General features: G+C 41.8%; 1 protein-coding gene across 1 annotated transcript in view; it reads right to left on the reverse strand.

Annotated features, from left to right (window-relative positions):
* ADCY1 (adenylate cyclase 1) overlaps positions 1–25,521 on the reverse strand; it is a 222,668-nt gene that overhangs the window by 66,065 nt on the left and 131,082 nt on the right. The window contains exons 5-7 of the mRNA XM_054020915.1: positions 22,088–22,215; positions 7,110–7,268; positions 5,147–5,288 (exon numbers count right to left, since the gene is read on the reverse strand). Coding sequence (XP_053876890.1) covers positions 5,147–5,288; positions 7,110–7,268; positions 22,088–22,215 — 429 coding nt within the window. The remainder of the gene's footprint in view (positions 1–5,146; positions 5,289–7,109; positions 7,269–22,087; positions 22,216–25,521) is intronic.

Consider the following 25,521-nt stretch of genomic DNA (forward strand, 5'->3'; position numbering starts at 1 on the left):
TGGACAAGGTGTTGAAATGGCTCCTAGAAAGCCAGCAAAAACAGGTAGCACAGCAGCAGCAATATGCAAAGCTGTTGCAACAGGTTACTAGCCACTAACAGGAGATGGTGCAGGAGTTGGCCATCCAGCAGCAAGTCCAACAGCAAAGGCTAGTCCAACAAGTAGCGGCGTTATTAGGGACACTGGGACACCTTTCTAGCCCATTACTTAACGGGGCCAGCCCAGGTGGCCTATCGCAACCTTGACCACCAGGACGCCGTGACTATGAAAAAGTGAAGGTGTCCACACTAGACCAGACCGATATCAGCCCCGAGACACACCGCCAGTGCTTTAATCAGAAATGGTACCCTGCAGGGGCTAGGCCACGAGCGGTGGCTCAATGTCTCCGGGACTACACTTGGCAATGACTAAAGCCTGACAAGCGGTTTGGTGCTCAACTGGCAGAAGTGGTAATTTTGGAACAGCTCACCCAAATCCTCCAGAACGGAGAAGGAGATGGTGCATAGAGACTGCCCTGCAACGCTTACGGAAGCGGTTGGACTGATTGGAGGATTACTTAGTGGCCGAAATTATGGAATCCCAACCCCATAAGATGGAGGAACCCAGGGGGAAAGACAGTCCAGCCAAGGGGAAACCCCTCCCGGCCCCACTGGGAGGGCTACAACTCCTGTCGAGAGCCCCGACCAGGAACCCTGACATGAGTCTGAAGCCGACTGCTATTCGAGGCCTTACACAGTGGGATGAAAGCCCACTCATCAGAGCCAACCCAATTATAATGGACTCGCCACCCAGAGGGGCCGAGACCGTTGTTATGAATGTGGTCAAGAGGGGCATTTCTGACATGATGGCCCCTATGTGGACTGCAATTACAGGCAGCTCTGGGTAGCCAGACCCCGGGCTCGGAAGAGGGGCCCAGAGAAGCTCCAGGTCCCAGTGCTCATAGAAGGGGTTCCTGCAACAGCACTGATCGACTCTGGCTGTAGCCAAACTCTCATCCGAGGCGACCTGGTACCAGACCTTGAGCCGGACGGGTCCCCCATCCACATCCAATGTGTCCATGGAGACCTATATTTGTATCCTGCTGCCCGGGTGATGCTGGAGATATACCATCAAAGCACAGCCCTCTCAGTCGGGCTTGATTCCCAGGCTGGCCTATCCAGTGATTCTGGGGGCGGGGCTGGCCTTGGTTCCTAGAACTACTGCAAGAGCCCCCTCAGTGCCGTCCAACAGTAGAAGATGAAGGGCCAACAAAAAAGGGGCTACTTGTGAGGGATCGGGATGCCAACCCAGGGGAAGGGCCCTCCAAGTCTGCCATGATCTCGGTGCTCCCGCCTACACCAACAGACTCCTCCATCAATGATGCACGAACAGAGCTTGAACAAGATGGTGACTTTATCTGGGAACAATGAGGACCCTATGCTTAGTCATGCCTGGGAGCAGGCTACCGCTAGAGTTCAAGAGGGGAGGGGTGCTCCCCAAAAACCCCAAAGGCCCATGCTTCGAAATATGGCATGACCACCTCTATTGCCTGGTGGAAGAGCCACATACTAGAGAATTGCTTCGCCAGCTGCTGGTCCAACGGAGGTTGCGCCAGGGTCTTTTACACCTCGCCCATTTGGTGCTCTGGGCAGGGCACCTTGGAAGAGAAAAGACCCTCCAACGGGTGGCACGGTGGTTCTTCTGGCTGGATATCCACCAGGAGGTGAAGAATTATTGTGTCATGTTCAGAGTGCCAATGCATGGACCCAAAAGGAGTGCTGAAAGGGCCCTTCATCCCCACCCTGTGGTTAGGGTCCCCTTTGAGTGAATAGGACTTGACTTGGTAGGCTCACTAGACAACAGTTCCTCTGGCCACTGGTATATCCTCATGATAGTGGATTACGTGACACACTACCGAGAAGCAGTCCCATTACATGGACTGCCACGCCCCCTAAGATAGCCGCTGAGCTCATCAAGGTCTTTGCACGGGTAAGGATACCCCACAAAATCTTAACAGATCAGGGGACGAACGTGACTTTCCGATTGATGGCCGACCTCTTCCATCTCTTAGATATATGAGCCCTCATAACTTCTCTATTCCATTCCCAGACAGACAGATTGGTAGAATGTTTTAACAAGACCTTAAAGAGCATGCTACGCAAATTTGTGGAAGAGGATTGGCAACATTCGGATACACTACTCCCAGCCTTGTTGTTTGCCATATGGGAGGTACCCCAAGCATCAACGGGGTTCTCCCCCTTCGAACTCTTATATGGAAGACCACCCTGTGATATCCTCAACCTTCTGAAAGAGGGACGGGAAGGTCAAGAGATACAGGCGAGGGGGGGTTGTCAATCATGTGATATAGCTGCGGGAGAGGTTTCAGATGGTAGGGAGCTTTGCCAGAGAAAATCTGAGGCAGGTGCAGCAGATTCAGGCACAACAGTGTAACAAGGGAGCCAGACTGCTGAGCTTTGAACCAGGAGACCAGGTCCTAATCCTGCTGCCCTCAACTGAATCCAAACTATTGGCTAAGTGGCAAGGCCCCTTTGAAGTCACGTGGTAGACTGGGCCGGTCGATTATAAGGTCCAGCTGCCAGGCTGGCACCACAAGACATGCACATATCATGTCAATTTGCTGAAGTCCTGGAGGAGCAGGGAGGCTTTACTAATCACACCCTACACCCCTGAACCAGAATTAGGACCCCTGGTTGATGAATCCTTTGAAGATGGGCCAATGTTGATAGGAACAGGACTCGTCCAGACCCAGAGAGAGCAACTGCAAAGACTCCTGTGGTCCTACCCAGCGGTCTTGTCGGCTCATATTGCCACCATACCAGGACAAAAGGTATGCAACCTCCACCGACCTCTGCCCAAGAAGATGTGGGGGGCCGTCCAGAAAGAACTGGAGGTCATGCTGGATATAGATTTGATGGATATAGATTTCATAGCGAGTGGCAAAGCCCAATAGTCCGAGTCCTGAAACCAGACGGGTCCATCTGGTTTTGTGTTGACTTTAGAAAGGTGAACAGAATATCCTGATTCAATGTCTACCTGATACTGCGGGTCAACGAACTCCTCGAGAGGTTACTTTGGATCTCACCAAAGGGTATTGGCAAATCCTTCTGACCCCAAACTCACGCTCAAAAATGGTCTTCCCAACCCCCTTTGGCCCATATCAATTTATAACCATGCCATTTGGGCTACATGGGGCAGTGGCCACCTTCCACCGACTCGTGAATTGGGTATTACAACCACATGGGCAGTACATCACCGCTTATATCAATGACATCGTCATATATAGCACCAGCTGGGAAGACCACCTTCAACACCTCTCTAAATTCATACATGCGCTCAGGGAGGCTGGACTCATGAATCCAACGAAATGCCACCTTGGGCAGAACTAAGTAACATACCTAGGTTATACTGTTGGGGGCAGAGAGCTGCAACCCTTAGTTGGGAAGGTACAAGCGCTGCAGAACTGGCCCATGCCGACGACAGACAGGTTCAGCAATTCCTTGGCCTAGCCAGATATTGCCAGTGTTTTGTACCAGATTTTGTGAATCTGGCGGTCCCCCTGACTGATTTAATGAAGAAATCACAATCCCAGAGTTCAGTGGTCTTGGGAGTCTGAGGCAGCCTTTCAGGCATTAAAGGAACGGCTGACCGGGAGCCGATCTTGGTCCATCCCAACTTTCAGAAACTCTTCATCCTGCAGACGGACGCATCGGAGGTAGGGATCAAGGAGACACCAGAGAGGAACATCCCATATTATACCTGAGGTGAAAACTGTTCCCTGGAGAGACCCGTTACTTGACTATAGAGAATGTGGCCCATTTGACAGCTAGGGCCTCTGATTCTCTACAGTATTAGAGAAGGGTCAGGAAAGCACAAGTGCCTCTTCTTTGCACACAAGCCTATTCTTCACCCCCCACCACATCTCAATAGATCTGGCAGGGGGCAGAGGAGGGGAACAGGGATAGGGGGAGCAGAGCTTTGGGAAGGCTGTGGATTGGAGGGGGGATACTGAGGGCATGTGGGGACTGTGGCTGAAGTGGATGAATGAACAGGGGCAACGAATCTGAGGCCTCAGGAGCAGCTCAGCTCATCAGGAGGAGGAGAATGAACACACTGGGCAGAGTATTGAGTATTTGCTGTGCTACTCTTAAGATTTGCTCTAAGGCGCTTGAATGATTAGCAAACACTGATGCAATGGTATATGGACTCAAAACCGGGCTGGCTAACTCTAGCTTCTTCCCCTGACCTAGATAACTAGGCCTGTGCTGTAGAGCTCACATGGCAACTTTTTCAAACTCCCATGGTATGTTAGGTCAATTACGGGTGAGTTCATTTCACTTACTTTTCTGCTGCAGGCAAGACATGACTGTAATCACTATTTTTGCTGCTTCTATCCCCTGGGGACTCCTTCAGGCCTAGTAAATGGGCCACTAGTATCACACATTATTGTAGAAAGGGTTAGGGGAGCATGATTGGGAATGTAAACATGTCCAAATGTGGACATGGGAGAGGGGAGAACAAAAAACAAAAACAAACAAAGTACAAAGATGGAAGGTTTGATGTTCAGAAATGCTTATATAAAAGAAAAGAGGGAGAGAAGAATGAACTTCAGTCACTGGGGTGATATTTTATCACATACTATTTGACAGTACAGTTGCAGGGTTTGAATGAACCATCTGCTTTTCTGACAGTTCATACTTAAATGTAGATTATTTTTCAGAGAATGATCAATTTTCAGAACTAATCATGTATGATGTCCCCCTCCCTCCAAAATAAAAGATCCTATTTTCATGGACGGTTTGATGAACTGTTATTAAGACATTACTTGCAGAGTTGTTGTAGCTGTGTTGGTCCCAGGATATGAGAGAGACAAGATAGGTGAGGTAATACTCTTTATTGGACCAACTTCCGTTGGTGGAAGGGACAAGCTTTTGGGCTTCACAGAGCTGAAGAATTGCTCTGTGACTCTCACAAGCTTGTCCCTTCCACCAACGGAAGTTGGTCTGATAAAAGGTATTTCCTCACCTAACTTGTCTCTCTCAATAGTTAATATATATAGATATTGCCTCTGTTTTAAGGGTGGTTTCACAATATACTTGTTAAACTATGAAATTACACCATGGAACAAGCTAGAATTAGTGAAGCCTACCTTCCTCCGATGGGATGGCACAATAAAAAATGTTTCAATATTATGCTTCTTCAAGAAACTGTTCCTTTCATGGCCATACCCTGGTTCTACCTCATAGTCACCGTTTAGGCACTCTAAGGTGGTCTTTGTTATGTGAACTTTCCTAGAGAGAAAGACAGGAAAAAAGAATTTAAAGCAATGATGCATTATGAGCCAGGACCTATTCATTTGGGTGAAATCCACCACTGTGCAGAGGGCCAACACAAAGGTGAATTACATGCACAAACAGGAGGTGAACTTTTGTTGTAGGGCAGCTAAATTCTCGCAACCAACTAGAATGCAGAGGTGTTTTTAGCATATAAACTTTCTAAATTTAGCAGATGCTTTGAACAAATGTAAGTAACTATAGAGTACCACCTCAAATTGCAGTCTTGTTGATTTTACAAAGTATACAGGCATACATGTTATATTTCAAGTACTCTAGCTTTCTAAGTATTTATTTAAAGCACTTGCTGGAGATACTGGACCTCTGTTTGATGCATGCCACCCCACTCTTTAAATCTTACTAATGGCTGTTCTTTTTCTGCTATATAAAGGTCCGGTTTTTGTATTCACTTTCCCATCCATTTACAACTCTGAGGGCTCATCTGCATAGGTGTAATCGGGAAACTGAACCTCAATTAACTTTCAAAGTGGATTAGTTAAACCACATTAGGACTCTGGGTGGACACTCTAAATCAGCATTAAAGTGCCCTTAATTCAGTTTAGTTTAATTCACTTTGGAAGTGAAATAAGTTACACTGAATTACAGTCACTTTAATTTCGAATAAGAGGGTCCACACAGGGGTTTAATGAAGTTTAATCCACTTTACATACACACAGTTGGTTAATTTGGATTAATTTTCCTGAATGTCCCCATGTAGACAAACCCTGATGGTCTCAATTTAGCCAACCTATTTTATTAGCTGCTCCCACCCATTCTGTTCTCCCAACAATGCCAACTAGGTTTCTCCCCATTGGTCTATTTTTCCTGTAACTGTTTTTATACTTTCTTCTATGCCACCCTTTATACATGAAACATTTTCATAGAAATTAACTGTAAAGGTATTACTTCTCTTAAATATCTTTTCAAATTCTTTTTACTGTGATGCCTTAAGATAAGAGTTTCCAAAGCAAACTAAACTACCAAAATTATCTATAGTAAACAAATGTCAGCCAAATAGGAAATTTCCCATCTTACCCACAAGAATTAGCAGGCCCCACTTCTCCCTGTTCAGCAGAACACAAATTGTTTTGTAAAAATCCAACAAATCTCCAGTTGATACAGGGGGTCGTGTTCTAACATGCTTGCATGCACTTAACTTGTACTCAAAGTTCAATGCATCCTTGAAATTTCAGTACCTGCTTGGGCCCATACCCAGTTAAATTACTAGTTCTCCAAGAGCACATGCAAATACATGATTTGCACACATACGCCTAGTATTTGGATACATAGTTTAAGCACAAACTAATGTTTCCATGGCATTGGGCATGACTAACTTTGAAAATCTGACTTTGTAATGGTAATACTAAGCCACCTATTTGGAGGCAGAGATGGGCAAACCCTCCCCTCCATTACACTGAGGTAACTCCATTTTACTGAGAGGAGTATTTAGCTCTTTCTTGACTAAAATTTTATCATTGCCTCATTCCTACCCTTCATATTTGGCAGTTTCTAGTGAAAAGCTTATTCAAAGGACATTTACAATTTAACAATGTTGTTCACATTTACTTCTCTGAACCATTACTAACAGAAATCTACAGGTCACTCAACCCTAGTGTTCCTTAGGAGATGTTTGAACAGCAGGTAATACAGCCTATGAGTTCTTAATCTGAAACACCCTTCTGTATCAATTATTATAGTAATCGGCTTTGCAAAATACTTTCAGTTAAAGAGAAATAATTGATGCTCTGAATCAGGGCTGTAGTTTTTTCTGAGACTTACCCAGGCAATCCTCCAGTTTCCATTACATTTGCTAGAGTCACATCATTTGACCAGACATCATATTGCCATTTGCGGAGACCTAGGACCCCACAAAGCACCCTGCCTGTGTGTAGTCCAACTCTCATGTTGAGATCCACTTCAGTGGCTTCTGCTACAGACCTGCAATAGATGGTATCAGATTTTTAGAGAAGAACATTTCTTTCCATCACCTTCCTGTCTTTCTCCCAAGACTCATAGTTTCTACACATTGCCAACTGCAGAGAAATGATCTTTAAAAATTTCAGACAGGTGACATAGCCAGTTAAGGTTCTTGCCTTCCCAAGCTTTTGGAAAAGTTCAAACCTTGATTCATATCACTAATGAAATAGATTTGGTGATCTCATCCCAGCCCCCAGCGAATCAAATCTCAGTATCCAATAGTGGATTTTTGCCTAGAATCTGGCTACTTCATGCTAGTTGCAAAATACAAATCCAAACAGCTCTGTGCTAGATGGGCAGTTCCCTGTTCTGTTATCAGTGTAAGAGAAATGATCCCAGCAGTAGAAAAGTTGCTGCCACCACAATGTTCCCCAGAGGTGGATTTTCCATCGTCAGGACCCCCCATGTCACTGTCTATAGCACACTTGTAAAGCTGATTTATTTTCTCTTATTGCTCTCAGTTTTATTTCCTTTCACTTTTGCTCCTATAAAAACTTCTCTTTCTGGTCTCTTGGGGTAATGGCAAGTTTACCCAAAATCTAAACCATAATAATAATAGAATGTTTTGTTTCTTACAAGGAATGAGTGTTTTAATTCCTAACTTTCAGCACCAAATGAAGTTTTGATTTGATTTTTCAGGTTTGAATGAATCCAAACACTCAAAGCAAAATTCAGTCAAAGATTATGTTTCACCTAATTTCATCCAGAAAAAAATTCAGGGTTAAAGCAGATGTTATACATGGCTTCAATTTATATTGTGCCAGGGTCATCTGAAACTGGGTTAAAGTTCATTTGAAAAGTTTGTTCCTCTTAGCAAACCTTTTTGTGAACGTGGTCCGAGATTCAAGTTTTGCAAACTGTACTATGAAGTTATAGTTGCCACCTTCTCAGTATTTGCTATTAAATTCCCTGTGAAGCTTAGATCTCCTATCAAGATAAACAAAATACACTCTACTTGTAACTCAACTGATCTAGTGACAGCCAAACTACAGCACTTGCTTGTTTATCTTCTGTCTCCACTTATTTACCCACAGTTTTTTCTGTCATAAATTTTCCTGTTTCCTAATGCATATTTACTTTAGGCAGCTATGACAGCTGACAGCAAACTGATGGTGGAATCAAAAGAAAATAGTTTCAACAATCTTATTAAGTGTAATTTTAACCTGACATGCATCCAAGTAAACATATTTAAATACAGTATTACAAGGGATTGCTTTCAACTGAATATTAAAATGGACAATATTACTTTTAGAGTTCCTTCATTTCATAGAAAGCATATATTCTATTTATACAGCCTTTTTTTGTGTTAGAGGCTGGAGAATTTTGCCTGGTAATTCGTCTCACATAAAGACCATGGGATTTATATGGGTAAAGGGATTTCACCATAAGCATTCCTACAAGGCACTGAGGGGAAGGTTGGTCTTGTGGGTAGAGCACTAAACCGGGATTGAAGAACTCTGGTGTCAATTCCTAGCTCCACCCTAGACTTCCTGTGTGACCTTGGGCAAGTCACTTAATCTCTCTTTCTCTCAGTTCCCAGTCTGCCAAATGGAGATAACATTTCCCAGCCTTTGTCTGTAAATGGCACAGTGGTTGGCCTCTAGATGTGACTGTAATACAGATTTATAGCAATGATAATAACGTGATATGGAGGAGATGGTGCTAACCCTCTGTACTAAGGAGAATTCCATCCACTGTTTTCTCTTTGTGCATCAGAGAAAGTCCTAAACAATAAACATCAATAAAAATGTTTATCTTCTGATTTATTTCCTTATTCTGTAGTAATGTATTTGCTTGGCATTTTATCTTTTAGTTTTACTTTAGTTTTATTTGATGAACAACTCCACTTCATTTCATTGATTTAAAACTTACTGAGGTAAAAATAATTTTTTGAAGCATCTCTGATTGTTTAATTTCCTCCTCTACAATGATGCATATTTAAACACACCAGTAGTCATTTTCTTGTATTAATTTGCTTACTGCTCTCAAGATTTCAGAATCAGTAAGCGGGAAAGATCTGCCCTCCCCCCAAGTCACACAAACATGATATTCCAGTCCTGATCCCTGTGCTCCTGCATGTAGTTGGGTTAGCTATTCAGAAATACATGGGGCTAGATTTTGTCTACTCCTATGAGACCACCCAGGGAAGTAGGGTCCCCCTGACAGCCAGACACTAGATTCTCTGACTGAGGCTCAGGGAGCAAGGCTGTGCACATAAGACTTTCCCCTCACCTTACCTCTGTGAGCTAATGGGCATGAGGAGATGCCAGTGGGGAATATCAGGGATGGGGCAAAGTCTTGGCTCCACCCTCCATGCCTCAGGCAGCTCAGCTGGCAAGACACGGGGGTGGTGGTAAGTAACCTAACAAAGGGTGAAGTAACATGATTGCTCAGCAAGGAAAGGTAGCAGAGGAGGAATTGTGACTGAGCCGTAATATCTTTCCTCCTGTAGTAGCAAAGCTATCCACTGCCCCATATGCAGGGCTGAGCCTGAAGGCTCAATCTAGCCTGAAGAGATTTACATTTTATACACGCAGGAACTGTAACTAGCTGTTAAATTCAGTGTTAAAGTCATCTCACTCGGGTGGCATTAAGAGGACTTTTTATTTCTAACAATTGACAACAATCTATTGCACAGAAAGCGCAAAATCTTACACATGTGCTTAGGAGCTATCTCCACAGTTAGGATTGCATTCTAAAATGGGGCATAAATTCCTGTCTCTCTCTAGAAGTAGGTGGTCAGCTGCGGTGAATTTCACACAGGATTAATTTTATGCTGTTTGAATTTTCCATGTAGGTTTTAATTTCAGTTTGCCTCATACATTTTTAATCAGAAACTTTTGAATTTGGGCTGTGGCTAAAATTTCCCTGCAGCAACTTTTTATTGTTGACTGACATCTCTTTGAAAACATTGTCTTTTTCCACATAACTTGGCAGAGAGGCAGACCCTGAAGAAGACTGATGCAAGAGGGAGTTTGTTTTTGAAAAATGCTGAATCTTATGTAATTGTTAGCATTTATTCACACTATGCTCAAAAAGTTTATGCGCTGAGCACACAAACCTGATGCGGGCCAGGAATACACAAGTCTGATTGGTAGATGGCGGTGGTGCCAGGTGTATATAAGTTTGATTGATTGGGGGTTGGGGGAGGGCCAGTTCATAAAAGCTTCTCTGGGAGGAGCTACATTCTTCTATAAGATTTTTTCCCACAGCAGGGAAGGGCTAACATGCAACTGCCAAGGGATGAAATACTCTCTTGTTGCATTTCTAACCCCTGCTCCCATAGGTCCGCCCCCATCCAATACCCAACCCAGTTAAGTATTAACACCCTATGAAATTAATACACAAAAAACTGTTGTGAAGCAGTTAGGATGCAACACACACAACCTACCTGACACTAACCCACAAAATCAAGGAAATGGAAAATTAACCCACCTAACAGTACATACCCTTCACCCCCACTCACAAGCACACACCTTACCATTACCACACCAAGAATACACCACAGACCATGCACTATGACAGGGGTGGGCAACTTTTTGGCCTGAGGGCCACACTGGAGTTGCAAAACTGTACAGAGGGCCAGGTAGGGAAGGCTGTGCCTCCCCAAACAGCATGTCCCTTGCCCCCATCCGCCCCCTCTCACTTCCCACCCTCTGACTACCCCCCTCAGAACTCCCGACCCATCCAGCCACTACCACCCCCAGCTCCTTGTCCCCTGACCGCCCCCCCGGGACCCCACCCTCATTCAACTCCCCCTGCTTCCTGTCCCCTGACACCTATCCACACCCCTGCCTGCTGACAGGCCCCTTGGGACTCCCACGCCTATCCAACCCTGCCCTTTCCCCATTCCCTGACTGCCCCCCCAGAGCCTCCACCCCATCCAACCGCCCTCTGCTCCCTGTCCCCTAACTTCCCCCCACAACCCTCCGCCCCCTTACCATGTTGCTCAGAGATGCAGAAGCTCACAGCCCTGCCGCCCAGGCAGAGGCAGCTGTGCTCCCCGCGCAGCAGCGTTGCTGCAGGGGGACGGGACAGCAGGGGAGAGGCCGGGGGGCTAGCCTTCCTGGATGGGAGCTCAGAGGCCAGGCAGGACGGTCCTGTGGGCCGGATGTGGCCCGCGGGCTGTAGTTTGCCCACCTCTGCACTATGACCTTAACTTTGCCCCTACAGGGATACCAGCCTTCCATTATCTCCTTTAACCACCCATCTATGAGCAGCCTTTTACCAAACTAGCTTTTTGCAATACAATAACCTATTCCCCCAAACTTCCACAACTGTTAGTGCTGGGGAAAAAGTAAAGTGTGTACGTAAAATGGCAAAAATAGGGCAAAGCTAGGTTTGCCGTGCATGGTCTGTGATATATGGTAGGAGTGGTAATTGTAAAATATGTGCTTGTGGGTGGAAGAATGGAGAGTATGTACTATTAGCTGGGTTAATTTTTCATTTCTTTGTTTTCGCGGGCTTGTGTCAGGCACGTTGCGTGTGTTGCATCCATAATTTCTTCATGATGGAAGTTGTGTATTAATAATTATTGTATTTATGTCCTGTTCTGTGAACTATACTCTCCTTCCTGGTAAGTGGTGCTTCCCTATTAACTTCAGTGTTGCCTGGTGTTACTGAAGGAAGAATTAAGCCCACACGTACATTAACATCGTTAACTAAAAAGACTCTGGTTTATCATTTAGCAGAGTAAACACACACGTTTGCTCACTTTTGACACGCCAAAATGCTTTGAAAAATAATTTTTAACATTTAAAAAAAAAAAAATATATTTGTTCTTATGTTACAGTGTCAGGGCAGCTTTGCAAAAGTTAAAGTTGAAAAATCCTTTCCATTCTAACCCCCTAATTCTAAACTGTCATTACTTTCTCAAAATTATACCATTTGGGTTATAATTTCTTAAATCGGAGATGAATTTTCATTGGAAATTTGAAGATAATCAGTTTAAGATATATTTGAATTAGGTAAGAGTTAAAAAGAGAAACACACACTTCTTTAATTAAAAAAAAACAACAAGGAGAGAGGTAACCACAAATGTTTGCACATTCTTACTATGTCTAAATGTTTGAAAAATAATTCAGCTCTTGCTCTTCTGTTATAGTGTTGTGGGTTTAGTGTTTTTATTTTAAAAACACCTTTCATTTTTGTGCTTAATTAATTCAAACTGATCATTTTGAACATTCAAACTAAGGTCACAATCCTGCACACACGTATGCATGTGCTTACCTTTACTCATATGAGCAGTCCCACTGATGCCAGCAAGACGATTCACATGGGTAAATGTAAGTACATTCATGAGCGTTTCAAGATTAGGAACTTACTAGCCTTTATATAGTCTATCATATAACATGGTAGCTGTGTATTAACTGGAGTCAAGTACCTGGAAGAACCTGTGCATAAATTATTTTGTATTCACAAAATACTAAAAAATCTTTCATATTACAAAAAAAGTATGTTGAAACTCACATTAAATGTAAAGGGAAGGGGAAGGAAATATTCCCAAAAAGGGAAAAGAGGCACAATCCATCAAGACCTTGAAACTATTCTTTCCTCTGTTCTAAATGTCCTCAAAGTAAAACAAAAACTCATCTTTTAAGGAAATATGCTTTTAAAAACTGGGAAATTGTAACAAAATTTGTCTTCAAAGTTCTAGTTAGGGATCTCAAAAGATAGAGTAAATACTACATTACCGATTATTACATGTTAAGGAAAGCGAGCTTTGCAATATATTCATGGGTCATGAAGTAGAATCTGAAGGCATTTTGTGCTTTGTTCAATTAATACAAAATCTAAATTACACATGTATTTCTACCCTCTTCCCAGAGGCTCCAAAATGTGTCAATAATATTTGTATCATTATTAAAGCCAAGCAGAAAAATTAAAAACACTGTTCATTATATTTGTTCAAATTTTAAAATTCCCAATTTGCTTTGGGTGTGTTTGTACCTCTTTTGCAATTAGTTTCCATGAATTTTCTAGCAAACATATGAAAAATGGGGAATATTAAGCAACTATTAATGAATACATTGGTGAGTAAGTTTCAGACACAAAATTTCAGCGTGTCCTCCTAATGTCGTGACATTTCTGTCTAATCAAAAAACGAATAAAAATTGTTCTATGTGAATATTAGAAATTCACTACAATCTGCTCATTAACAATCCACAGGCCAAGAACTATTTGCCAAAAGTATTCAGTAAATAATTTCAAATTATGAATAAATTTCTGAAAGTCACCAACTATTCAAGGACAACCATATTACTAGAAAAGAAATTTAAGTTTGTCAAATTATTCATTCCATAGGCTAGGTCTACACTACCCGCCTGAATCGGTGGGTAGAAATCGATCTCTCAGGGATCGAATTATTGCGTCTCGTCGGGACGCGACAATCGATCCCCGAATCGATGCTCTTACTCCACCCGCGGAGGTGGGAGTAAGCGCTGTCGACGGGGAGCCACGGAGGTCATTTTGCCACCGTCCTCACAGCGTGGTAAGTCGGCTCCGATACGTCGAATTCAGCTATGCTATTCGCGTAGCTGAATTTGCGTATCTTAAATTGACGACCCCCCCCACCCCCGTAGTGAAGACCTGCCCATAGATTATTTCTGTAGCTAATGATTCAGTTTTTTGCTTTCTAAACTGGACCCAGAAACAAACTGAGGCTGAAATTCACTCTACCCTCATAATCCTAGTATATTGTGGATCCGTGTAAATGGCCTATGGGTAGATGAAATCCACTCTACCAGCCCAGCCTCTGCTGCTCCTTTAATTTTAAGAAATTATGGATTTAGCTACAATTATTTCACATAGCTCTTACAAACTATCAAACTCGTTTTAAAGAAGCTGAACAGTTATCAGATGGAAATGCATTTCAGAATAGATCAGTAGTGACTGAGTTTGAACTGACAGCACTGAAATAAGAAAATGCTTTTTATCCCATTTCCCACAAGTCATTCAGTCCCCACCTTCATTTACCATGTAAGTCCAAAAGTGTCTGCATACAAGTAGATATTTCCTGGTAAAGCCAAAGACGAGCTTTTCTAGCTATTTAAGTGTATGAACTTTGCTTTCTAAGTCTAAAGAATTCCCAGCTGGTGGTCCTTAAATATTAGGAACAGAGTATGTCCCTTGAAGTTTTCCTAGATACTTTTAGGATGCTAGTTCCATTTAAGAACCATCAGGAATCAGTTGGCTCTTGGATGCTAATGACAAAGACTGTCTTACTATGAATTGCCTCCAGATTATCTGGATATTTTTGAATAAATGTATTAACTGCTATGACAGATGCCATGTCTGGGAGGACCACACACTATCATATTCTTCTGTTGTTTAATATGGGTGTTTCACCGGAGAGTACAGAATACATAACAACTGAGTGCCATTTGTATAGCTACATAGTGTATACTGTGGGCCAGTCTTTGAAAGGCAAACATCTTAATTGGATCCCTAAATCCCAATGCCAAGATTTAAAAAAAAAAAAATAGAAGGCAAATGTTAGGCTCCTAAATCCATGTTCAGACACCTAAATAAATTGCCTCATTTTCAAAAGTACCGGGCAGTCAGCAGTTCCCATTAAAATCAATTCACCTGATACCAAGTGTTTATAAGACTTAACAATGTATGACACATCCTCAACAGTAGGAATGGATAAAGCAGTCTGGGTAAAATATGGGCTGAAATGTTGCCACACTCATGAACTGAACAACACAGAAACTTCTATGATCCATGTCAAAGTCACACCTAATTCTGTATTGCAGGCAACAGCCTTCTGAGAATGCGCCTCAGCTGACTTAGAGCTGTTATAACGGCTGTACGCTAGCCAAACAATCAGGCCCTAGCTTAGGGATATATCTGCTTAGGGAGAAAAAGGGTAAAGGCGGGCCAGGAGTGAAAATGGAATATGTCCGTAATAGCCATTTTCTGCTTGTCCGAGTCCATAGGATGCCATGAAAAGCAGAACATAAGTAAGGCTGCAATTTAGACACGGGTATTTTTAGTAAAAGTCATGGACAGGTCATGGGCAATAACCAAAAAGTTATGGCCAGTGACCTGACTTTTACTAAAAATACCCCTAACTAAATCTTACCTGCTGAGGGGGAGGGGGGAATGGTGCTCCAGCGGACGCTGCTGCTCCTGGGGGTGGAGGGCAGTTCGGGGCTCTGGTGCTGCTGCTGCTCCTGTTGGGAGGGGCAGTCCAGGGCCCCGCCATCGCTGCTCCTCTGGGCCGAGGGTGGCCTGGAGCACCACAACTGCTCCTGGACCGCTGCTCCAGGGCAGTGCCCGGGACCAGTTGCCTGCGGGACCTCCCTGAAAGATTCGCAGCCTTAAACATAAGAAAAAGCAGCTTCAGGTCTGCTCTAATTTACCCCAGGGAAAAACAGGCTCTTTGCTGACTCAGAATATATAGTGGGATAAAGTGGCTTAAAGCCACTTTCCTTCACATTCCCATCTATTCTTGCCCCAAATGCAGGGAAGAACCTTACCTTATCCTGTTAGCTCCCACAGTTAAACAGAACTGGACCAGGTGAATATTTGGATGGGAACACCTAAGTGCTGCTGGAAGTGCTATTAGTGATTCAGTTATGGCATGCTTCCCTCTGTACTGAACCTGCGCCCCAGCGTGAGACTGTAGTGTGATATGTGCCATCTAGCTGAGGAGAGGTATACCCAAGGATAGTGATTAAAGATCTCCTAGCACTTTTCACAAGCTTATGAATGTTAACCCCAGTGTTCTGGCTACATTCCAACTGTAATATTTATCTCCTCCTTACCCATATTCTGTCTTCATTTTCAATTAGATACATTACACTTCATTTCCTGCCCTGTGGCACTACTGAGTATGATTAAATAATTCCCACATTACATCCCTGAGGAGGCTGTATTTCCATCCTGAGCAAAGGAATTCTTTATATGTAATAAGTATATCAGTTTTTGAAATACTTTTGGATCCTTTGGAATGAAAGATGCAAGTTATTATTTTCTGTTTAAAGACTCATACATCTCCCACCTTTAAACGAGGCTGAGGCTCCCACTTCCACCCACTCTACTGGGGAGTAGCCAGCAGCCTGGAAAACTTGAGTTACATAATAAATATACCCTGGCAGTTACATAATAAATATACTATTTTTGAAAGTAAAATACCATCATAAATAAAACTGATGACTGAAACCGTCAAGGTGTGACAAGCAATTTAAATAAGATGAAGCGAAAGAATCCCTGGCTTAAATACTATTAAAAAGTGAGATGATGACACCTGCCACATACTGATGAGAAGCTAAAGAATATGGGCATGTTTAACTATGTCACTAATGAATCTAATAAAAAGATTTATGGGCAGAATTCACACCCTTGCTGTGGGCCAACAAGTTCTATGTAACAATTAACTCCACCTCAAGTCTCACTTAAGACTTAAATGGGGCATACGCCTTGTGCTGTATCCCTGCACAGTGGTGAATGTTTCCATTACCCTAGGGCTATGTAGGAATTCAGCATGCAGAACAAGGATAGGATTGTAGCCTAAGCAATCTCTACTATGAAAGAGATGCCTCACACACTGACCATAGTCTGACTTGGATTGCGCATTTGAAGAGATTACTCTGAGGAAGAAAGAAGTTGGGGCAATGATAGGAAATTTTGAATATATTTCTTAGAGAATCTCCCAGCACCTCTTGGATCACTTTACTGGTAACAAGGAGAAGCACCATCAAATGGAACCTAAATGCAGGGCCATATTTAGGGCATTTAGAAAAGGAGCATCTGCATGGACATGTTAGAGAGCACGTACCATATTGAGCCTAGGGACTATACAAAAATGTAGTAGAAGACAGTCCCTGCCCTAAAGAGTTTGCAGTCTAAGACCCTGTTACTGCAAGCACTTGTGCACATACATAACATTGCACAAATAGAACTACTCACATGTGTAAGTGTTTGGAGGATCAGGGGCTAACTCTATACACTGAGGACTTTTTTGTCCATCGCAAAGAAAGCTTTACTCCTAGAGTTCCTGTAAATTGGAAATGTCTATTGCGATTACCTAATCGTTAAACCCTTTCAGAAGATCCACCAGGTGAATATCAAACAGCTCAAACAGATGATTTTTCATTTCATTGTGTAATGTGACAAGGCGGATACTAGGGATGGAACCTTTCTCCAGCCAAGGATTTATACCAGCAATACACGTCTTCTGCAGTGGGGCAAATAGACCTTGAGAAGCCCACTAGTTCTACAGCGCTGATGTTGCCTGAAATGAAACGTAATGTAAATACCTAAAATGCTTCCACAGCTCATGGAACTGATGAACAGCAGCATCTTCAGCTTTGGAATCACTGACCAGACTGATGGACTATAATTAAAGTTGAAATTCAATTTCCATTATAAACTGTGCCTTAAATCCCCTTTTTCATTTGCTCATTACACACTCAAACTAAATTCCTTTGGAGTCTGAAATTTTCCAAGCTTGTTCTCTGCACAGAAGTAAAAAAAAAAAAAAAAAATTTTTTTTTTACCTATGCATCGACAAAATCCAGTTAGCAGCTCTTGAGTTCTGTGAAGGTCTGTTTGGTTGGCTATACATTCCAATCAATCTAATCTCTGTGCACATAGCTCAACAGTGTCGGACTGGATGATGCTCCCTGTCGCAGTGTTATGTACTGGGCCTGGATCCAGGCTAGTCTCTGCCTCAGTTTCCCCTTTAGTTCCAAGGCCAATTGCCTGTCCGAATTTCCCAACCTTCCCAGGAAGGCCTCACTGCCATGCCCAGAGTATTTCAGGCCCTTCTTCTAGGGCACCAGTTTATTAACTCAATCAAAGCTCACAATCAGTGCAGGCTGCTGGGACCCAGATGTCTTTCATTCTACTCCCCAATCTTTCTGTTCCAGGGCTAGTCATAGGAGCCAACCTCTCTCCTGCAGCTCCCCACTTTCAACTGAGGGCTCTCAGCCCTTTGTAAGGCTCACCTGACCCCCTCCCCAGCTGAGTCTGATAAACTGAACAGGGCTGGTTGGTCCTAGATTCCTGGCCCTTAAAGGGGCAGGCCACCCTGGTACACTCCTATTAAAGCGAGGAAAATGTTTGCAGTGATTTCAAAGGCAACAATAGCTGTTCCCTGACCCCCTTCTGATTTCTGAGATGATCACAGTTTCTATGTTAGTTAAGGCATACGCAGCAGGTCTGGGTCTTGCAATCCTTACTCACACAAGTAGTTCCATTGAAATCAATGGATTACTCAAATGTGTGAAAGATGAAGGATTGGCCTCTGCCAATTTAACTCTCTCTATAAATCTGACACCACCAATTACTGCTCCGTCAACCTTGACTCTTCTTCATTTTGCCCTCTCCCACCATCTCCTAATCTCCAATGCACACACTGTGCTGTCTTTTCCAATTTATTAAACCCTGTCAAAAAGAAAATGCTGAAGTTGCCTGTTACTTATCTTCTACCATGAGTTCTCACTGACTATGCCTAGATAATACACAGCAGCCCATCTGCTTCATTCCCTCTTCTCTAATTTGACTTATTGATGTTTACTTTATCATGATAGCAGACATAAATGCAAACATAAAAAGAGAATATGCTCCATTTCTAATATTAGCATAAATGAGATATCCAAAGAGTGGGCAGCTCAAGTGATATCATTACACTACATATATACACACGAAAGAGAGTCCAACTAATGAAATTATAGATTAACTTTCATATTTAAAAATAGGTAAGAGGAGGAAGCAGTGCCTTTGCATACATTTTAAATGAGAAGTTCACAGAATTTGTAGAAGGTCTGTGTCTAACTTTACTTCTCCCCAATCCAAAGACTTTCTATAGGTGGAACACCTATTTATTACAGAAGGAATGCTATGCATAGATGGCTTTGAAGAATACATTTATTTAGTAAAGACAATAATGATTCTGATCCCATCATGTATATCTGAATTGCTGAAATATCCCTTGTTACTATGTTTTAACTGTGTTTATATAACTAAAATAATAATAATTATTATTACATAGTAAAAGAAATAATAATAGATCTTTAGGTTTGTATATCATCTTTCATCCTAAAATGCTTTACAAATTTCACAATATATACAATACAACAGGAATTTATACTGGATGAATGGATGGCTGAAAATGGACAAGTTGATCCAAACCTCTTAAAATGTTGGTTATTTTGATAAATGGGACATAGAACCAAATCATGCCTGAGCTCATGTCTCACAAGGAGACAGAAATGCGATACAGCCACTACCTAGATCAGATTTTTCTCTGCCTTTTTCAGCACCATGGAATTCTCCTGAAAGGAAGTCTAATGGAGCTATGCCACCACAAAGCTCCAGAGTGGTATGGAGACACAGAATTGTGCGTCTATTGCCATGTATCTCCAAAGGATCTGCAAGGTTTAGAAGACACAATCCTTGCCGTGACTTCAATGCAGACAAACCCAACTCTCAAAAGAACTTGGAATAATCATAATAATAATAGAGGAGAACCCCATAAATTTTTCCACAGCTCCAAGCCCCTTCATGAAACAGCATGATCTGGCTCTTATACAGCTATTTTATATGAATGGAACACAGGATGGTGTGGTAGTCATCGGCGTACATTTCAGGTTCTATCAGCATGCGTTTCAGATAGTCACATTACATACAGGTGGCGAAGTCACTTTTGAGTTATGAAGGTGGCAAGTGCCAGTAAGACTTTTACAGCACAGCACACCATCCTGTATTGTAGAGCTGTCATATAGGATAGACAAAAATACTCATAGCAAGGTTTGAGAGAGTTTTTTCAAATGTGTTGAGGATTGTTTTTTTCCATAATGCGCTGACTGTGAAACTATGGCCTCAATTATCCTGTTTGCTTGTGCTCTGGTCTGATTGCTTTAAATGGACTTTGTGCACGTATAACAGACAGCATGCTCTGGCCCCCAGTATCTTCGTCCAGATGTTCAGGTCTCAGAAATATAACTAATGCATTAAAAATATCCCTAAAAAGTACTTAATATCTCACCAATTTAAACCTAGCATTCAGAGTCATTCCTAGGCTAGGAGTGAATGCCAAGTCCCCGCCACAGGGAAGTTGGGAAGCTCCCATTTCAAGACTTAGAGTTTTGTCAGATATCTGTCCTTAAATCTGTCCTTGACCAAGAACTGAATTTGCCCATTCTGCAACTTGGACAATTAGAATTCTGGGAGCGGGGGCGGGGGGCTGCAAAATTCACCTTCGGACTGCAGAGGAAACATTTATTTGGCAAGCTGATTTAAAAAATAGACAAACATGGCAACTGTGCAGAAACTACTCAATAGTGACTGGAATGTTAGTCTAAGTCCTAAGAGAGATGGATCAGTGAGCAGAGCGGAGGTGAAACGATCAAAGTTACATGCTAATTCATTTATCACATGGCTCTGTAAGATAACACATGGATATTGCCTCCAAATATGTGGGATAGATAAAGACTGAAGCAGACTAAGACAGAAAGATACTACATTGTAAGGCACTATAGGCTCTTCATAACATTTCTTTAAAATCAGTACTGAAATGTTCCTGAGGACTACAAATGCATACAAATTATGTCTTTCAAAAATTATATAACTTCAAGGCATTTTAATTTTTTGATCACTCTACATAAAACTATAGCACAAAATGTTTTACTGCCTGTTTTCAAATTAAAGGCTAGACTGTACCTTGATTTATGTACCTCTGCTGGGGATTAAGGGGCTGCAGGTGTGTAAGGATCACTTCTCTTCCTCCCCCAAGCAGGTAAGTAATGAGGAGAGGTGGAGCCTTGGCTCTGGTCCCTCTCCTGTCAATGGGACAGCCAGTGCTACAGGTAGGGGCGGGGCAGTAATTAGCTACTGGTAAGAACTAATAGCCAATTACTATCCCTCCTCAGAACAGGGCTCCTGGAGTGTCACTCCCACGGGGCTTGTGGGAGAGCCATAATCTAGTCCTAAGGCACTAGCATTACATAACTCAGTGTGGCAGTGTGTATTTATATGTAGAATGACTATGTGTCTGTGTGTTCACATATATATTGTCTTCGAAATATTAGATACATGGTAGTGAAGAAACCACACAACAACGTCTCCCTCCGCTCCCTCCCCAATGTCAGTATATGAAATACATTTCCAGCTCTTGCTTAGTAACTAGCAGGTCATTCAGAACTCTCTCACATTCACACTTTGCCTTTTGGTAAAAAGGCAATCAGTTCAGAGCTCTGAAGCATAACCAAAACTTCTCTGAGAGGCAAAATGAATTTCACATTACAGCTCGGATGAAAGGCAAAATAAAAGTTTCAAAATGACATACAGAAAGGCAAAAATCAGAGTGAACAATTGATTTGGGAATATGAACACACACAACGGATATACATCAAAGTCCGTTTGGAATTTACATACAAGTGGGTGAACTGAGAGTCGTTTTAATATTGAACAAGCAGGAATTCGATTCCCTGCTTACTGGTTCAATGTACATTGCTATGGCAAATAGTAATAGAGGTAGTTCATGAGTTCCCCTTTTCTCTCTCCCCCTCACTGCGCAGCGCATGTGCACGCACACACAAACTCATTTTTTCTCATCAAACTGATTAAATGGAGTAGAAAAGCAGTGCCTAGAATGCACTGTGTAAAAACAAGACTCTCTCATGGCACAAGTGAACCACTGTAAAGGTTTACATGAGCATAGTTCCAGCAGAAACTGCCACTCCCTTAATAACACACATCACAAACATGGCAGGGATGATACTGTTTCCCATTGGGCACTGAAACCTGAGAACAATGACTGAGATACTTACGTGATGGTGTCAATCATATCCAGTCCCATTTCGACACAGCAGTGGGCATGGTCCGTTTTGGGCTGTGTCAATCCTGATACACAATAGTAACAGTCCCCTAGAATTTTAATTCTTCTGCAGTGGTTTTCCTTTAATAAAAACAGACAGGAATAATAGATTATGAAAAATATTTACAATAGAAATCACATATTTCTGCATAACAAACTTTTTTCATATAAAGTTTATTTGGTCATAGTAAACAATCTACAATTCTGCAATCTACAATTCAGAAGCCATGAGGTCCCAATGCTGAACTGTCACCTTCTGTTTATCAAATAGGGTAATCAGTCCAGTTTTGTTCAGTTGGGCAATATTGTAATTCCAGATTACAAAGCAACGTTGTGACAGTATGTTTTCCAATAGAGAAGCCTCAAATCAAAACACCGTATCTTAACAGTCACAAACAGTGCATAAGTTTGGATACAAACTTTGCATCTGGACTGCATGTCTGTAATAGTTCAAACCAAAAGGCTGGAACCGAACTACCTCTGAACATTGGGGAAATTTGGATTCAGATGAATTTGTGACTCAAACCCATCTGTAATTTACAAGGCAGGTGTTTTTGTTGTTGTTGTTGTTGCTATGGGGGTGGTATTTTGTTTCCTTGTTTCTTTCTTTTTTTTTTTTTTTTTTTAAGAAGATGCTCATTGGTCTGTATTACCAATACATAAATCTGATAGGGCAAACTCTTTCTCAATTTAAATGTGCGAATATGACATATGGGTAGAACAGAAGATGCAGTCATGCACTGTTACTGAATTTGTCTCATATTTACATGGGCTGGCAAGTTTTTCAGTAGCAAGCGTATGACTAAATCTCCCATGATTTGAAGAAGAAATGATGGGAGGTGGTGACAGCTATATTATTTTCAGCAGCACCTTCACCACTTGCAAACTAGAACACTGCTTAGTAATAATGCAGCATCATAGGGGTTGAGTTGCTTGCCAGATCTCTGTCCAAAGCCCTGACATGGAAGGTGTTTCTAGTGATCCAATGCACAGCTGCCAGCTAGGACCTCACACATAGAACTATACTGAAATTGTTACTCATTTGTTTGGGACAGTGACTATGTTGAATGGTGAAAGGTAACAACAAATTGGAGATCAGAAAATTCAATTAATGTAATTGGTACATGATATGAAATATTATTATATAGTCCTGACCAACAACCCAGGACAATGTAGGTAGGGACTGTTTTCCTGAAACCCCTCGTCAGGATCTGGCAATAACACAGTTAAACAAGAAAAGACGGTGATGGTATCCATTGCAACAAGGACTGCACAAAACCCCTGGTGAAAGCAGTGACACAAAGTACCTAAATAAACCAGATTAAAGACTCCCACTTTTATGGCTGGGACTATGAAGGCACGTGCCTCATGGGAACAGGGAATCAGGGAACAAAAACAATAGCACATGTCTCACCCCATCACCACATATACTTGTAACAACAAATAGCAAACAATTTGGTAAAAACTTTAAGATTAAGAGCTGTTTACTGTGTTTTCTAAAATATATAAGTATTTCTGACTGGTGAACAAGTCTGTATGTATACACACACACACACACACATATATATAAATTATATATAAAATAAACATCTGTCCTTGAACAGAAAAGAGGGCGAAATCTGTAAAATGAATGGTGAATAGTTTGCCCAACTCCTTTTATACAGCAAATAAAAGACTAGGCCATTCTTTCCAGGTATGTTCTAACTAGCAGCATAGATATTTTAGTAGGTCAGCTAACTGTTTAATATGCCTTAGCGCATGATTTGGACTGTATTAGTCTTTATATTTGTCCATATATATTTTTTATTAATTTCATCATCATTATTTGGAAACGTCAAAATGCTTTATGATGCAAAATAACTTCTGTTAAAGAATACGTGTATTTGGCAGTTATTCTTCAAAATTATGCTTTATTGCCTAGGAACCCAATATTGCAATGTGAATGTGCTTAAGTTTAACCACTACAACTGGGGCCTTAGTTAGGGCCATTCCTGCAGCCCATACTCAGGAATATTCTTATAGATTTTATTGCAAGTTTTAAGTAAGTAAGGACTGCAGATCAAGCCCTAAGTATTTTAAGATCCTTGACTGAATGACAGTATTAGTGGAAGGAATGATAACTACAAACAACATACCTATGAATATACAATCCAGGAAGTCTAGCCTGACATGAAACACCTCTTCTTACTCCATGTACTAACTTTTGAACAGGAACTGCTAAATTATGCTGACAAATTAAGCATTTTTAATGGAGCAAATTATGGAGCAGTGGTAGCTGCTCCAGAGTAAAGACTGAAACCCGCTTTTTGGCCTACCCTACATAAAGTTTTTTTCAGCTTCAAATTTGGTATGTGTGGTCTGTGACCAGCAGATGACTGCTTGACCTAATCAGAAGTTAGCTGAACAAAGCCACTTAGAAATATGGATGCAGAAAATTAATTGTGCCACATTGCTTCTTCAATGCCTACTTACAAAATGGCTTGAATGAAAGACTTAGTTTTATTAGAGAGAGCTAGGTGTACAGTACTGCATAAACCACCTGTGAGATGATGTCAAGGGAACATACTAAGTTATCAGGATCATCACAGCAGCAAATCAGAATCCAGCAGATGTAAGGATTGTTGGGTACTCCAAGGTGTAAGATAAGACAGAGTTTTTATTATAACTATGTGTATTACCATAGCGCCTGGGAACCCCTTGTACTAAGCATTCTACAAGCACAGAACAAAGGATGTTCCCTGCTCCAAAGAGTTTACAATTTAAATATAAGACAAGAGAAAACAGATGGATAAAGACATACAGACCAGGAAGAACAGTGAGACAATGTTGGTCAGCACGATAGCCAGCAGTCCCAGCAACCTAACTGTTGTCAAGATTTTTGTAAGCATCATGGGAAGGAGAGTTTTAAGGAGAGGTTTTTTATTATTATTATTTTATATCTCTGTAATTTTTTTATTATTATTATTATTGTTCCTTTCCCTTCCCCAGCCTGGACATAAAATAAGGGAGAAATCAGCTGCATTCCCTTCAAAAAATACTGTATGGTCGATAACTACTCTTCCTACATCAGCTATCACTCAGACAGAGAAAACCACCCCATTGCAAAATTTTCTTTAGGATTGGTTGTGATTTAACCACATGTCTTTCATCAAATTTAATGAAACACACATGGTGGTTGAGGTAATATCTTTTATTGAACCAGCTTCTGTTAGTGGAAGGGACAAGCTTGTGAACTCCACCATCATTCCTTTAGCCCCCCCTCCCATCCCAAAAAAACAAAACAAACACGCTTAGGGAGGACCTTGGCCTAAATCATCTGCACGGCTTTGAAAAATCCCACTATATTCTTTATCAGGTCTTTTCCTCACTCATATCTATTTATAGCAA

The sequence above is a fragment of the Malaclemys terrapin genome, chromosome 2, assembly GCF_027887155.1.
Source record: "Malaclemys terrapin pileata isolate rMalTer1 chromosome 2, rMalTer1.hap1, whole genome shotgun sequence".
Taxonomy (NCBI): Eukaryota; Metazoa; Chordata; order Testudines; family Emydidae; genus Malaclemys; species Malaclemys terrapin.